This window comes from Papaver somniferum, unplaced genomic scaffold (genome assembly GCF_003573695.1).
Source record: "Papaver somniferum cultivar HN1 unplaced genomic scaffold, ASM357369v1 unplaced-scaffold_19, whole genome shotgun sequence".
Taxonomy (NCBI): domain Eukaryota; kingdom Viridiplantae; phylum Streptophyta; class Magnoliopsida; order Ranunculales; family Papaveraceae; genus Papaver; species Papaver somniferum.
The window spans coordinates 8,214,098-8,227,815 of NW_020628818.1; the positions used below are offsets into that span (position 1 = coordinate 8,214,098).

General features: G+C 36.0%; 1 protein-coding gene across 1 annotated transcript; it reads right to left on the bottom strand.

The window, feature by feature from the left end:
- Positions 1-9,866: 9,866 nt before the first annotated feature.
- On the bottom strand, positions 9,867-13,180 carry LOC113338969 (lysosomal Pro-X carboxypeptidase-like). The gene is made up of 10 exons (XM_026584365.1): positions 12,647-13,180; positions 12,368-12,557; positions 12,131-12,264; positions 11,468-11,580; positions 11,261-11,372; positions 10,987-11,142; positions 10,626-10,781; positions 10,461-10,540; positions 10,332-10,381; positions 9,867-10,232 (listed from the first exon to the last, which is right to left on the bottom strand). Exons 1-10 carry the CDS (start codon positions 13,010-13,012, stop codon positions 10,084-10,086), a joined length of 1,506 nt encoding a protein of 501 aa, XP_026440150.1. The 5' UTR covers positions 13,013-13,180; the 3' UTR covers positions 9,867-10,083.
- Between the last annotated feature and the right edge of the window lie 538 nt (positions 13,181-13,718).

The following is a 13,718-nucleotide window of genomic DNA, read 5'->3' on the forward strand; positions in this document are numbered from 1 at the left end:
AAAAGGGTCAAATCTTTTTGAATAAATGTATGTTTTTATTTTAAAAACATTTGATGTCAGGTTATACAACTAATAAAGCTAAAGATTGAATGCTTGTGGGAAAGAATTTTTGACGTGAGGCACGATTTTATAGAATCAGTGATTTGATTTTGAGCACCACTACTACTACTACCTGACTGACCATGGAAGAAAAAACAGGATTATTTTTATAGACAAATTGATCAATTTCCTAAAACATTAATGAATGCTTGTTGGTTGCACTATTATATCTTGATATCCGATCCTAGCCTGATGACACATAGAATATGCCTTTGGCAAGGCAGCCCTGTCACATGAACAACATTAGTGCAACAATCTAGATTGTTTCGTTTTAGACAAATCTAGAAACCCACCTGAGTAATAACGGCTGGTTGTGGAGCCAGGATCCACCAAAGAGGCTATAAAATAAAATTTCAAAATTCTAATATCTAAGAATGTAGATTTGATCGGATGACAAAGTTTTATGATTTGTGTCAAATGTACACGCATGAACAAATTTTGGGAACCAGGTGACAAGTAGGGTGAGTGTACACACTTCTCTTTATATGAGGGTACATGCATAAATAGGTTTTGAGAACCGGTTAACAAGTGGGATAAATGCCCATACTTACCTTTACATGACCATATGTGAACAACATTACATAAGGTGTGTTGGGACCATGATGTGGATCGTTATATGGCTTATATTTTAAGACCATTTACAAGTTTAGACACGCACAATACTTGCAAGCTACAACATCCAATGTCGCATGAGTGTAACCAAATTCCATGTCTCTTCAGTTTACTTCCTGCTTAAATAACATCACACCAGTATATCCTCCAACAGATACGAAAAAAAGTCTTAAGCCTAAGGGTGTTGCTCATGTCGTCATTTTTACCATTTCATATATTAACGCGACTTTCTCTGTGTTAAGCATCTAGACAGATATAGTTACCTCCATACTGATGTCGTGATAGCATTATTGAGAAGTGTCCCGAGTCATGCATTAAGTATAGGGATCGTGGAGCCAACACTTGAAATCTGCAAAAAAATAAGTCCCAGGCAGCAGAGAGAGATCCCTTGCTTTTCCAATAGAAATGTTAAAGAATGCGAGATAAGATCTCCTCTTCCTCTATTCAACTCTCTAGTAGTGATATTGAAGTTATAACTTTCCTTTTCTCATTAATTTCCTCAGAGAATTATATACTCGTGTTACAATCTTGTTCACTCAAGTATCCATGAATCAAAATGGGAAATTTGTCCCTCTCGTCACATATAGTATTATATTATCATTTCAATCTTGCATGTTAGTTTTTTAGACAAAACTCCAATCTCAAAGTACCTACTACTATTCATGGACATATTTCATCCAACAAGACGCAAAAAATTAGGTTCTACTTAAATGACAATATTATCTATCTTGAGCCATGTTAGCCTATTTGAATGTTGACCATTTAATTAGTCTTATGATCAGATTGTTAATGTATAAAAGGATGTTAAATGCATTAAGAAGTATATAGAATTTTGTGCCAAGAACAGTGTATGCATGATCAAGCTATACTATTTATCTTTTTTGTTTAAGAAGATTGGAAATATCGTTTGCGATCGAACATGACATGATTTGCCCATTTGGATGTGATATTTTGTTGTGTAAATTGTGGTGGTGTTTGTAATTTGAAGGGAGGCAACGAAATCCTTATTAGCGTATTAGACATTTGAGGAAAGTCATGGAGATGGCATATGACAAATGCATAAATTATAAAAATCTTTTAAGTTCCAATGAAAACCACCTGGTTTCTTAGCCAATCCTTTCAATCCTCTCCACGTGTATAATTTGTATATGCTGACTCCTCTTTTCTTGTTTTTATTATTATTTCTTAGTTTTTATGGAACTCTTTACAACTTGTTCGATTCGGATTTACGTACATGAGTTTACTTATGCCAAGGACTTAACAAGGATGTTTTGATACCTGCAGTTAATCACATAATCCTGAGTAAAAACAACGCGTTTGTTTACATTTTATCCCATAGTGATTTTGAAATTACGTTCTCTAATTGACTTCTAAATTACATTCTCCAACTGGCTTCTAATTAGAACATGTAGAGCGGTGTTGTGATGAATATGATAGTTGATTTCGGCTGAGATGGCCAAAATCTCTATCTCAAACACAAACATGAATTGAGATAACATTTTGTTTACTTTTTCGTTTGATTTGGACGAGTCAGATCGAAACCGAGATAGAAGATGACACAAGGTCACCCTCGTGAACGTAACAAATGAGAAAAGGATTTTATGAAATTTAAGATTTGTATATTTTCTTAAGAACAAAGGTGATGCCACTTAATATAGGATCAAAAAAATCATATTTGTTCCTATTTCAAATCCATATACTCTCTCCGTCCCAAACTAGATGATCTAGTTAGTTTTAAATTTTATCTCAAATTGGATAACTTATATCATCAAACAATTGAGTATTTATAAAATTATCCTTTTAATTAATTATAATTAGTATAAGAAATATGTAAATTTTAATAGTCATGTTTATATTCGTTAAATAGGTATTTTAAAATGCTTTCCGATAATATAAACTCTACAAATATCCGTGGTGTGGTTTGAGAGATAAATCATTTCTAAATTTTACTAATAATTATTCATAAGAGTAAAATTGTATAAAATACTTAAAAATCCTCCTCTCTCTTCCTTGCCTTAAGAATTGTGTAAACTACAACTAGGTCATCTAATTTGGGACGGAGGGAGTATATTTTACTAAGAGCAACTGCAGTGGTGCGATCAAAACCAAAGATCAAAGATCAAAAAAAAGATCAAATTTTGGGTTTAGTCCGTGTTGTCACGTAACGGTCCCGATTAAAATTTGGTCGCGCGTAATTTAAATCTCCGCCCCAAAAAAATTTCATCGGGCGTATCTCAAATGTCCGCCCAATCAATCACCAGGCGTACTTTAAATTTACGCCTGTCAACAGGCGTACTTTAAGTTTACGCCTCATTTTCTTTTTCTTTTTTTTTTAATTTGAATTTTCATCGGGCGTAATTTAAATCTCCGCCCGTTAACGCGCGTATTTTAAATTTACGCCCAGCAACAAGCGTACTTTAAATTTACGCCCGACTATATTAGGATTTGGTATTTGATCGCGACCAAATATGGTCTGGAATTTGATCTTTGGCTGGGATTTGATCTTTACTCCGTCCCACTGCGTCACGATCTCATCCCAAATTTTTGGTTATACTCGCCCACTGTGGATGCTCTAAGAGAAATAGCTATCAAAATTTAATGATTTCATAGAAGTACAACATAGCTTCAATTTTGGTTATGGCATTCGACAAATACATTTTTATTTTTTTTCGAGAGAAAAATCCCTCAATCAACATCCAACCTTTCTGAAATCTATAATACAAAACTAAATAAATAAAATAAAATGAAGAAAAGATGCGTAAAAAAAGGGAATTTGTTTTCCAACCACTCAAAATTCTTTAATTCACCACATCTACGTCGGTTAACAGTATGGACCAAACAATCCATGGTTTTTAAAAATTAAATCACATTAATTAACACTATTAACTTAGTTTGTTGCAGATCAAAAAAATATTTATGAGCTGAAATTATGTCAACATGGTCTTCTTCCTTTGACTATTTTTTTTATCCTCTTCTCCTATACAAAACTGAAACTATGAGGTTTAAAGCGATAAAAAGATGGAGAACTAATTGAAAAGAAAATTGTTTTAAATCCCAAATTCCCTCTCTTAAAAAATGCGAATTATGTATATTTTTTTCTTCATTTTTCCCTTAAAACAGTCGAAAACAAAACAATTCTAATTCTTTTTGCAGGATGGAAAAATTCGCTTGAAAAGTCCTCTTCTTCTTCTCGATCTTTTATCTACTCATTTTATCAGATTACTAAGAAGGACGATCAACAAAACAATAAATTTAAGTTAGGTCCAGCAAAATTTATACACTTGAGTTTGATTTCAAATTTTCGATTAGGTTTTCTGATGTTTCGTTTTATTTCGATTGTTAGTATTCATTTTTGTATTCATCGGAAAGTTATTTTAGCAAGTTGATTTGAGTTAATTTGGTTTCAATTAATTAGGGTTCATCTTGAAATGTAGAGTTGTTCACTGAAAATTTGGTGATTAGTTCATCGTAATTGAATTTTTTGGCTAATCCATGATATAAGTATCTTTATTTTCTCCTTAACCAATGTTTTCCTCTTAAAGTTAACCACTTCATATACAAATGCATGCACTGTATGGTGCTTACCGCTGCAGTTCTAGCTAGATATTTTGTCATTGATTGTGTCTCCATATTCCTTCAACATGATGATATTTTATACCATATATCTTCTTCACTTCCCATTCTCCAAAGATGTTTATCTGCATCATGTGCAAAAAAAATTTCTAAGCGTTGTAACCCCTAATGCTAAAAAACGGATACGAACTCAAAATAATAACATTGCAGGGTGGGACAAGGATAATGGGTCTTGAAATGTGTTTTGTACAACAACAGTATGACATATCTGGAAAGCAAGATGTAACAAATTTTTTATCAGCGTTATACCAAACCCTGGTTATACCTTCACTAAAGCTAAAAAAAATTTGGAAGGAAAATTACGAAGCTTAATCAAATCCCCATAAATAAACCACATCAACTACTGCTACTTACTCTCAGGAATACCCCTCATTAGACCTTTCCTACTTGGGGATCTATAAAAATCAATCTGGCACAAAGTAGATACGAACCCAGAATAATAACGTTGTAGGGTGGGACAAAGATAATGGGTCTTGGAATGTGTTTTGTGCAACATTAGTATGTCATATATGGAAAGTAAGATGTAACAAAGTTTTCATTGGCGTTACACTAAACCCTGACAGTACCTTCACTAAAGCTAAGAAATTTTGAAAGAAAAATTGCGAAGCTTAGTCAAATCCCCACAAATAAACCACATCAACTACTGCTACTCGGAAGTATCCCTGACTGGACCTTTCTTAATTGGGGATCTATAAAAATCAAACTGGCACAAAGTAGTTTAATTCGCTTCTCCAACTTGGTTGGGGAGCGAAGAACAACGAATTCGGACTTGGAACTTGCCAAAATACGACAGAATACTTGGATATACTTATTAGAGACTTAGAATCCCGATTATATATATTACTACCAATATCAAAACTTGGAAAAATCGTTTTGCTAATCGAAGTCCGGGATAATCCGACTTGGAACTCGCTGAAACTTAGGGAAATAAAACTTGGAATTCACCAACATTCAAAATTGGGGAGGAATTGTCGACCGCCTCAACAATCTAGCAAGTAGCTAGTACTCGCTTGGAAATCAACCTTGGAGAACAATCTTAAGTACTCCGATCTGACAATAAAATGGAACAAGGAAACATGCAACAATTGTATTGATTCAAAAAATCAATGTAAATGCAAGCTCTTCAAGAAATGTAATCCGACCAGTTTTGTTTTCACATTTTGAACAAGGATAAAAAGGATGCTTTGGTTTGTACTTGAGCCCAAAGGCATCCCAACATGTTTTATTAGTTTGTCGATTTTAATATAATTTTGATTTTGTGAAAATATAAAAAACATTAGCATTTCGAAAAATTGAGGATGTTGTTTTCACATTAGGGCAATTCCTATGGAAATGTTCAAATGAAGTTGTTTGTTGAGACACGTGGATGGTTAAATAGGATTCTCCACTATGGAAAAGAAGTGAGCGATATATAATTAAACGCGCGACCGAATATCTGGCGTTGGCGCCCGAACTACAAGCGCTGGCGCTGTTGGGAATGACGCCATCGACAGCATTAGCATGCCAGTGTTTGAGACACGACCGCCAACAGAAACTTGTTAACAGTCACCCGAACGGCTAGTTTCCGTTTCCACCTCTATAAATACGACTCGAATTTGATCTCAAAAATACACAACAATCTTTCATCCGATCAATCTTTTCTTAATTTCAATTACTTTTAATTTTCAACCATGAATTCTGATTTTGATTCTTCTGAGGAGGATATGGAAATGGATGACATGTTATACGAAGAAGATGAAGAAATATGTATGGAGTTTTTGCATCAAATGGATGAAGATGCAGATCAAGATAGAAGAAGACGAAATTTTATGTTGCAATTACAAACCGGGATCATACCAAGGCCTTTAGAGCCATATCAAGTTGCGAATAGAAGATGGACGTGGCATAATCGATATTTTTACCACGAAAAGATGATGCATGATTATTTTAATCATGACTATGTGTATTCCGATGAGAATTTTCAGGGTCGATTCCGCATGGGCCGCAACTTGACGCAAAGGATTATTGTCGAGCTTTGTCAGGTACAACCTTTATTTATTTATCAGTATGATGCACGACATATACGAGGATTTAGTCCCGAAAAAAAGGTCACTACGGCCTTCCATATACTATGTTACGGGGTACCAGCGGATTCCACGGACGATTACATCCGTATTGGGAAAACAACCACCTTTAGGTATCTCAAACTGTTTTACGAAACAATAGTCGAGCATTTTGGTCCAACTTTTTAAAGAAAGCCTACTCAGGAAGATGTTCAAAGAATAACTATAGAAAACACCGAGAGGGGTTTTCAGGAATGCTAGGTAGTCTTGACTGCATGCACTGGACGTACATGGCATGCGTGTCCGGTAGAATGGGCAGGCCAATATAAGGGTCATTATTAAAAACCAACTGTAATTTTGGAAGCTTCAGCTACTTATGATTGTTGGTTTTGGCATGCCTTTTTTGGACTCCCGGGTTCAAATAACGATCTCAACGTTCAATGTAAGTCACCATTGTTTGAAGATCTCAAGAATGGGGTCGCGTCGCACTGTAATTTCACCATAAACGATCATCACTACACTTAGGGTTATTATCTAGTAGACGGAATCTATCCAGAATGGTCAACTATGGTTCAACCTTATAAACAGGTAGGCTTTGGTCCGACGACTTCGAAGGATATGCAGTACTTTAATACATAACAAATGGCATGCAGAAAGGATGTTGAACGTGCTTTTGGCATATTGAAAATGAAGTTTGCCATCATAGCTGGCCCGACGCACTTTTTTGATATTCAAGAAATGAACAAAATTATGCTGACTTGTATTGTTCTGTTTAACATGGTCATTGAAGAAACCAGGCGTGACCCAACCTGTACTAGTTTTCCAGATGAAGATTTAACCAAGGATCTTGTGACAGAGCGTGGGTGTACGGCAAGAGAATATAGATTTACCACTGACAGACTCCACAATCGGGGAATCTATGCACAACCAAGACAAGATTTAACAAAGTATCTTTGAGCTTTAAAAGGAGCAACAGACGCTGCGGGGGGAAAGGGAAAGGGAGAGGAAGAGGGAGATAAACATGTACAATTGAGGAAATTATATTAAAAGTTGTTGTTTATTTTAATTAATATTTATTTTAATTTAAAGTTGTTTGTTAAATTAAACTTAACTACATTGAATTAAATTAAACTTAACTGCACTGAATTAAACTAAACGTGTTCATTCATCATCAAGACTGAATTCCTCTTCGTTTTCTTCTGAGGCATCATCTTCGTCTTCCACATTCACATACTGGACAGTTTGTTGAGGGGTGACTTCAGTTTGTTGGTGGGGGACTTGTTCTACCTGGACTTGATCGGCCTGGACTTGTTGTTGTTCGGCCTCATCCATTTTCTTAGTCCATATAACATATTGTCTTTTATTCATTTTTCCGGTGTCCAAGGAGAGTAACTTGTTTAGAGTACAATCCCTATAGTATTGCTCTCGCTGCTTTTGCAGCTTTCTGACCACCTCCTCTTCTTCTCTTGCAGTTGGTGTTAACATTTAGATTACTATTGTGTTGATCCTGACTACCTGGAGTTCCATCAGGTGAGGAAGCAGGCCCTCCATTCTGAAAATCCTGCGAGATTGGACCATGTGGTGATCTTCCAGGTACTTGATAACCTTCCAAAAAGTATGGATTAAACTTGTTAAGCACCCTCAAAATGGTGAAACAAGTTTCATGTTGGAAGCTTGAACCTTTGTGGGATTTTTGCCACTCTTCCCGACATCTGCGTTCCATATCCGGTTTGCCTTCACCACTTCTTCTGTCGTTCCACATTTGAGTGATCAAAGCTACATATTCACTAACGAATGCTGAAATTGTGCAAAAACGATGAGACAACGCATCGATATCACGACTATGAATGTTACCGGTTTCTTCACGAAATTTTTATAAAATCTTACCATAAAAAGTTTTTTTTTCTTGATAAATACCATTGATATCATGTAATGTATATAATACATAATTTCTGCAAAGTGACTCGTCTTCATCCATCGTATACTGGGGACCACGAATTCTTGTGTTCCTTTGTTGTGATTGATGTGTTTCTTGTTGTGTTTCTTGTGCTGTTTGTGTTTGTTGTTGTGTTTGTTGTTGTGATTGTTGTTGTGAGGATGCCATATTTGTTAAAGATGGACTTTTTCTGAAAGATTGAATTGATATGAATAGTTTTGTTTGAAAAGAAAAAGAAAAGTTAGAGACGGTATGAAATTGTGTAATGTTGAGGAAGGTGTGAGTCTAAGTCTGTAAACAAAGGAAAGGAACAATGGTGCCGAGATGGGAATAGCAGTTAGCGCTCATAGAAAGAACACGACGCCATTACTAAAAACTCCAGCGTCCTAATTGAAGACGCGCGTTGGTTATATGAACTCTGGCGTTTTTCCTTCTGACGCCAGATTTGGTAGAAATGACGCCCGTCTTTATCACATATGCGTGTTGATTGTTCCGACTCGATGTTCAAACCAACAAATCTGTTCATTTGGACATCCATTTTTCATGTTTGTTCATTCCATAGTGGAAGCAAAATGAACAAACTCCAGATTTGTTCATTCCATAAGAATTGCTCTTAGTGAATAATCAAATGCACTTTAGAAAAAGTAGGACTTGTTTGGTCTTAAGTCGCCGACCAAGTCAATAATCATGGATTAGAAAATGGAGTGTGAGAAAACAGAGACATGAAAAAACCATGGTAAAAAGGGAAAGCTGAAGTTTAAAGTGGTGGAGTTCATGCAGTCACCAAATTACGAATGAGGCCGACTTAAATTTGATTCGACCTGCATTTGATGCCGGCTTGATGACTTTAGAATCTGTAGTTCACACTATGGACCAAACTAAAGACTTAATTGTATTCCAAATTAAGCCATTGCTTTGAAATCACTCATTCTATAATTTGCATTTTGCGGTATGTTTATGGTCAAAACTTGAAAATGCTATAGGTTTTCCCATGACAAATAAAGACAGTATTATATTCAAGAACACATCAACGCATGGTTCAGATAGTTGACTCAGTTGTATGAAGCATAATAAGCCAATGCCGTTTTATTAGACTTTCTAGATTCAAATGGAGTCCACTCAGTACTGCAAGCAACTATGCAATTCCATACAAGGACACATTGTTTGGAACTGGTCAGTCCATTGCTCGAGAAACTTTGAAGAAAGTGGGGAGGGAGGGAGGGATGGATGAGACTCAGAGTATGAGACTAGTCTTAGGAAGAATCTAGGGAGAAAGAAAATAACACACAATTGCAGCCCAATTCCCCAATCAAACATAAAATTATCACACTTGGTTTGGGACCACCGTATCACCTGCTAGCCTACTATTATAATAGTACCAACATGGTCCATTGGTGGTTCTGTTCAGGTAGTAAGTCAAGATTTGCCCTACCCTATACTGTAGCTGCATATACGTTAGAACTTATACTTCACTGTGTAACATGGTCCATTGCCCATTGGTTCTGTTCAGGCAGTAAAAAAATGAGGCAGTCGTGGAAGGTAAATAAAAAAATGAGAAATCTATTGAAAGGAAGCTTCTTTTGCTTTTCTGTAAGGTACACGGCCTGTAACCTTAATGCTTAAATATATGGGATGAGATCTTATTGTAATACATACGATGTAGATAAAGGAGAAAGCATGAAGCATGATGCATGCGGATTGCCGATGGAATTAAGAATCAATTGCTGTCATCTTATAAATGGCAAAAAATATATGATCTTTTTAGGTACCATTATATGAGAGATCTCCGGAAAGATCATGATAATATTGATCAATCCACTTGCGTATGATGTGAATCTCTTTCTTTCTCACGTCTTGAAGCCACTTCGGATCTTCTTTATCTGAGAACCTTAGGTCCACATGGTGAGCACCTATGAACAACAGTATGCAAATGCACGCATCAATATACTAGTAGTACTAATTTCGTAAGAGCTGAGACTAGTAAATAAATGGTTCATAATTTTCTTTACCTTGTTTTGCTACTATGGCAACGATACTCTTTGATATGCTCTTCAAAACACTGCCACAAAACCATGTTCTGTTAGACTAAACCCTAAGTTCGAATATGGTTTAAAAACTGAAGGATAGGAATTACGTACCCTCCACCACTCCAAGGGTCTCTCAAGCCATTAAAGAAGATCATGTTACTTCCAAACCTTTTTAAAACCCTCGTTATATCCTGCATCCATTCATTAAGTTCATTTCATCATCATAACACAATGAAAACAGTTGAGAAATAGTAGTAGTAGTTACTCAATACTCACCATGCCACCAAATTCAGTGGTAGCCCAATTGGGCCTGGGCTCAACACCTAAATATTTCTTACAGAAAGTAGCTCGATCAGTCAAGTTCCATTCCGAGGATGGGAATATACTCTTCTCATCACTTCCATCTGTTGGTAGTATCATCTCTGTGCATGCCTTCAACCCATGGATTAGGAAACTTCAATTAAAATCCCAGTTATTGGAAAAACCAGTAGAACAACTTGTTCATACGCAGCAAGCACAGTCATTCGTTTTTTAAAACCGTCAGACGAAATAAAAATGAAGAAAACTTGAAGGCAATTGTTTATGGTATTATCTCGGGGGGGCTTTGAGATATACTACTATATATCAAATTACCAACCTGCCATGTCCACATAGCTAGGCCATGGGGATCTGAATGGTCGCTCAGATTAAAACATGTCGCAGTACCGCTGGAATTATAGTAGATGTTTGCTGCTCCGTATAATTTCGCAAAAGTATCATGACCAATTGTTGGATCATCAATCGCTTTGCACATCTGTATCAAAAATGCAGATAACAGTACTGGTTATTCAGACAACATTCACTACCAACTGAGAGCCAGTTAAGTTGATAGAAACAACAATGAGTCTCGAGTCTTACTGGGCTTTTATTACCTGTCTTATGGGATAGGCCGGCAAAGGATTCAGAAAATTTGAAGGAGTTGGATAGTCGGTCATGGCTGTGTATACAAATGCTGTTTGGAGCCAATACTCTACCGGCTTCGAGCTGATAAAAAAAATTAGTTGATATTTCAGAAGTGCTAACAGGGAAACTTAATTCATCCGTCAAGAAATGTAATTAAGAAGTAGATTAAATCTTACTCGCAAAGTTTGAATGATTTTTTTAGCAAATCCAAACCACCGTGTTGCTGTTCAGTTTCTTCGATCAACTTCCAGGATTCCTTTATCACTTTGTAACAATTTTCACTCACGCCCTGAAATTAATAAACGGAACTAACATTACCACCAAACTCAATATCCGTTTGCAGTGTACTTGACCGGCATGGGTACCATAACTGAACATCCGTTGGCACTACAGAGTCAAATTAGAGTGCCACCAAAAAAAAAACTTCCAGTTCCCAGTAAAGCATGTCCTATTCTCAAATTATTGGAATCTAAAGTGATTGAGATAAAAACAAATAATTGATGAATGAGTGGGTGGGTGGCGGTGGGACTAAAGGTTGGTTTTGGGGAACGGGGGAAAAGCAAGAACGCCTTTGTTTTTATGCGTATCAAAGATTCAAAAAGATCTTGACATCTTGTTATCTTAGGGATACTTGGACAAAAACAATTCTTCCAGCTTAAATAAAAGAAAGAGCAACCCTTTACAGGAAGTCCGGGATTCCGTGATTTATGACATTTAAAGTCTAGATAAAGCCGGATTGCAAACAGGGTTCTACCGTAAAATCTTAAGAATTTCTCACGGTGCATGGGTATAGCAGGGTTTTAAAAGAAATTGCATTTTGTAGAAGCAGTAAATGTTACCTTGAAATCTTGTGTTATAATGTTGTTGAAGCTGTATGGTGAAACAATTCCTTGAAAACCTATTATTGGTGCGGATGATGCTAAGGCTCCAATTGCTACATGTGGATATTTTAACCTGAACCATGCTGCTAACACTGCAACAACAAGAACAACACAAATATAAATAAAAAAATATAAATTCATCTAGACTAATCTTTAAATTTTGCCATGAAAAGAAAGAAAGAAATAGATTCATACTTCCTCCATAGGAACCACCAAAGACCACAACTGGTGAATCTTGAGCAGTTAAATTCTTCTTCAAATCAATAATCAAAGTGGCATAATCAGCCAAAGCTTGTGTGGAACTTAAATACCCAAGTGTAGTTGAATTACTATAAGCAATTTCTTTATCACCACCAAATGGAATTGATTTCCCATAATATCTATGCTGCAATTATCATTCAAAACTCCATTCTTAAAATGAACAAAAACATGATATAGGAATTGAATTCTTGCCAATGCATATCATTTTGTTACCTCTAGAAACACCAGGAGAGCTTTAAAATGAGGCGCAATCTCGAACATGAAGCCGGTGTTTTGCGCAAACCATTCGATGTCACCTTCATTTCCAGTGTAGACGAAAATTGGTGCATTCTTTTCAGCACCTCCCCAATACTGAGAATTGATCAAATACCTTTCTTGAAAAGTTTGGTAGCTTTGTGGATGATAGTTGAAATGATCAAGAATTTGAGTGAAGTACTTGGTTTCATATAACTCTGTTTTCGGAGATTGATGAAATATTGATTCAGCTTGAGGGGATGGAAATTTGGGATGTGTAAATTTCTTTGCGGTGGAAAATGAGAATAGAAGAAACAAAAGAGAAACAAGAAAAAATATCTTCATTTTTTTTTCTTCTCCTTGTGATCTTTCCAATCACACAAACAGTATATAAGAAGATAAAGGGAGAGATAATGTAATTTGGAGTATGTGGAATGTGATGGAGGTTATTTTTGTTATGGACCTTCTACTTCTTGCTCTATATTCCCATTCTATCAATGAAACCAACGTGCAGTTCCGGTGAAAATTAGGAAAATATTTGCGTTTCTGGATGTCATTGTCTTTTGCATCACAGATTTCTATTTGGAACCTTGAAATGTCCAAACCTTTTCAACTACTACTACAAAAAAAAAGATGGTCCGATTAACTATTTCTCGATGAGTAGGTTGAACTTTAGAATAAATAGTACACTGCAGTAATTATTATTAATGCTCCCTCTATCAAAATTTTATTTTTAGGACAAAAGATTGTCTGCAGATTGAGTGAGGTTTTTAATGTGGAACAACGACCTGGGAGCCGGGATTACAAGTAAGAAGGTAAAAACAATTTACAACCTGGGTGAAAAGTAATAGGGTAAAACAATTCCAAGCAAGTAATGAGAAACCTTACTGACAGCAAATCTGCCGCCTCTTGCGTATTTGCTGGTGCTTTGCTTAGTTATCTAAGTGTTGGCAATGCCTAACCAGAATAATTATCAAAGAACCTTACACGACTGATGGCGTGTGATAATTGAGAATTCAGTTCAAGTTCCATGGAATAATCTAAATCAAAA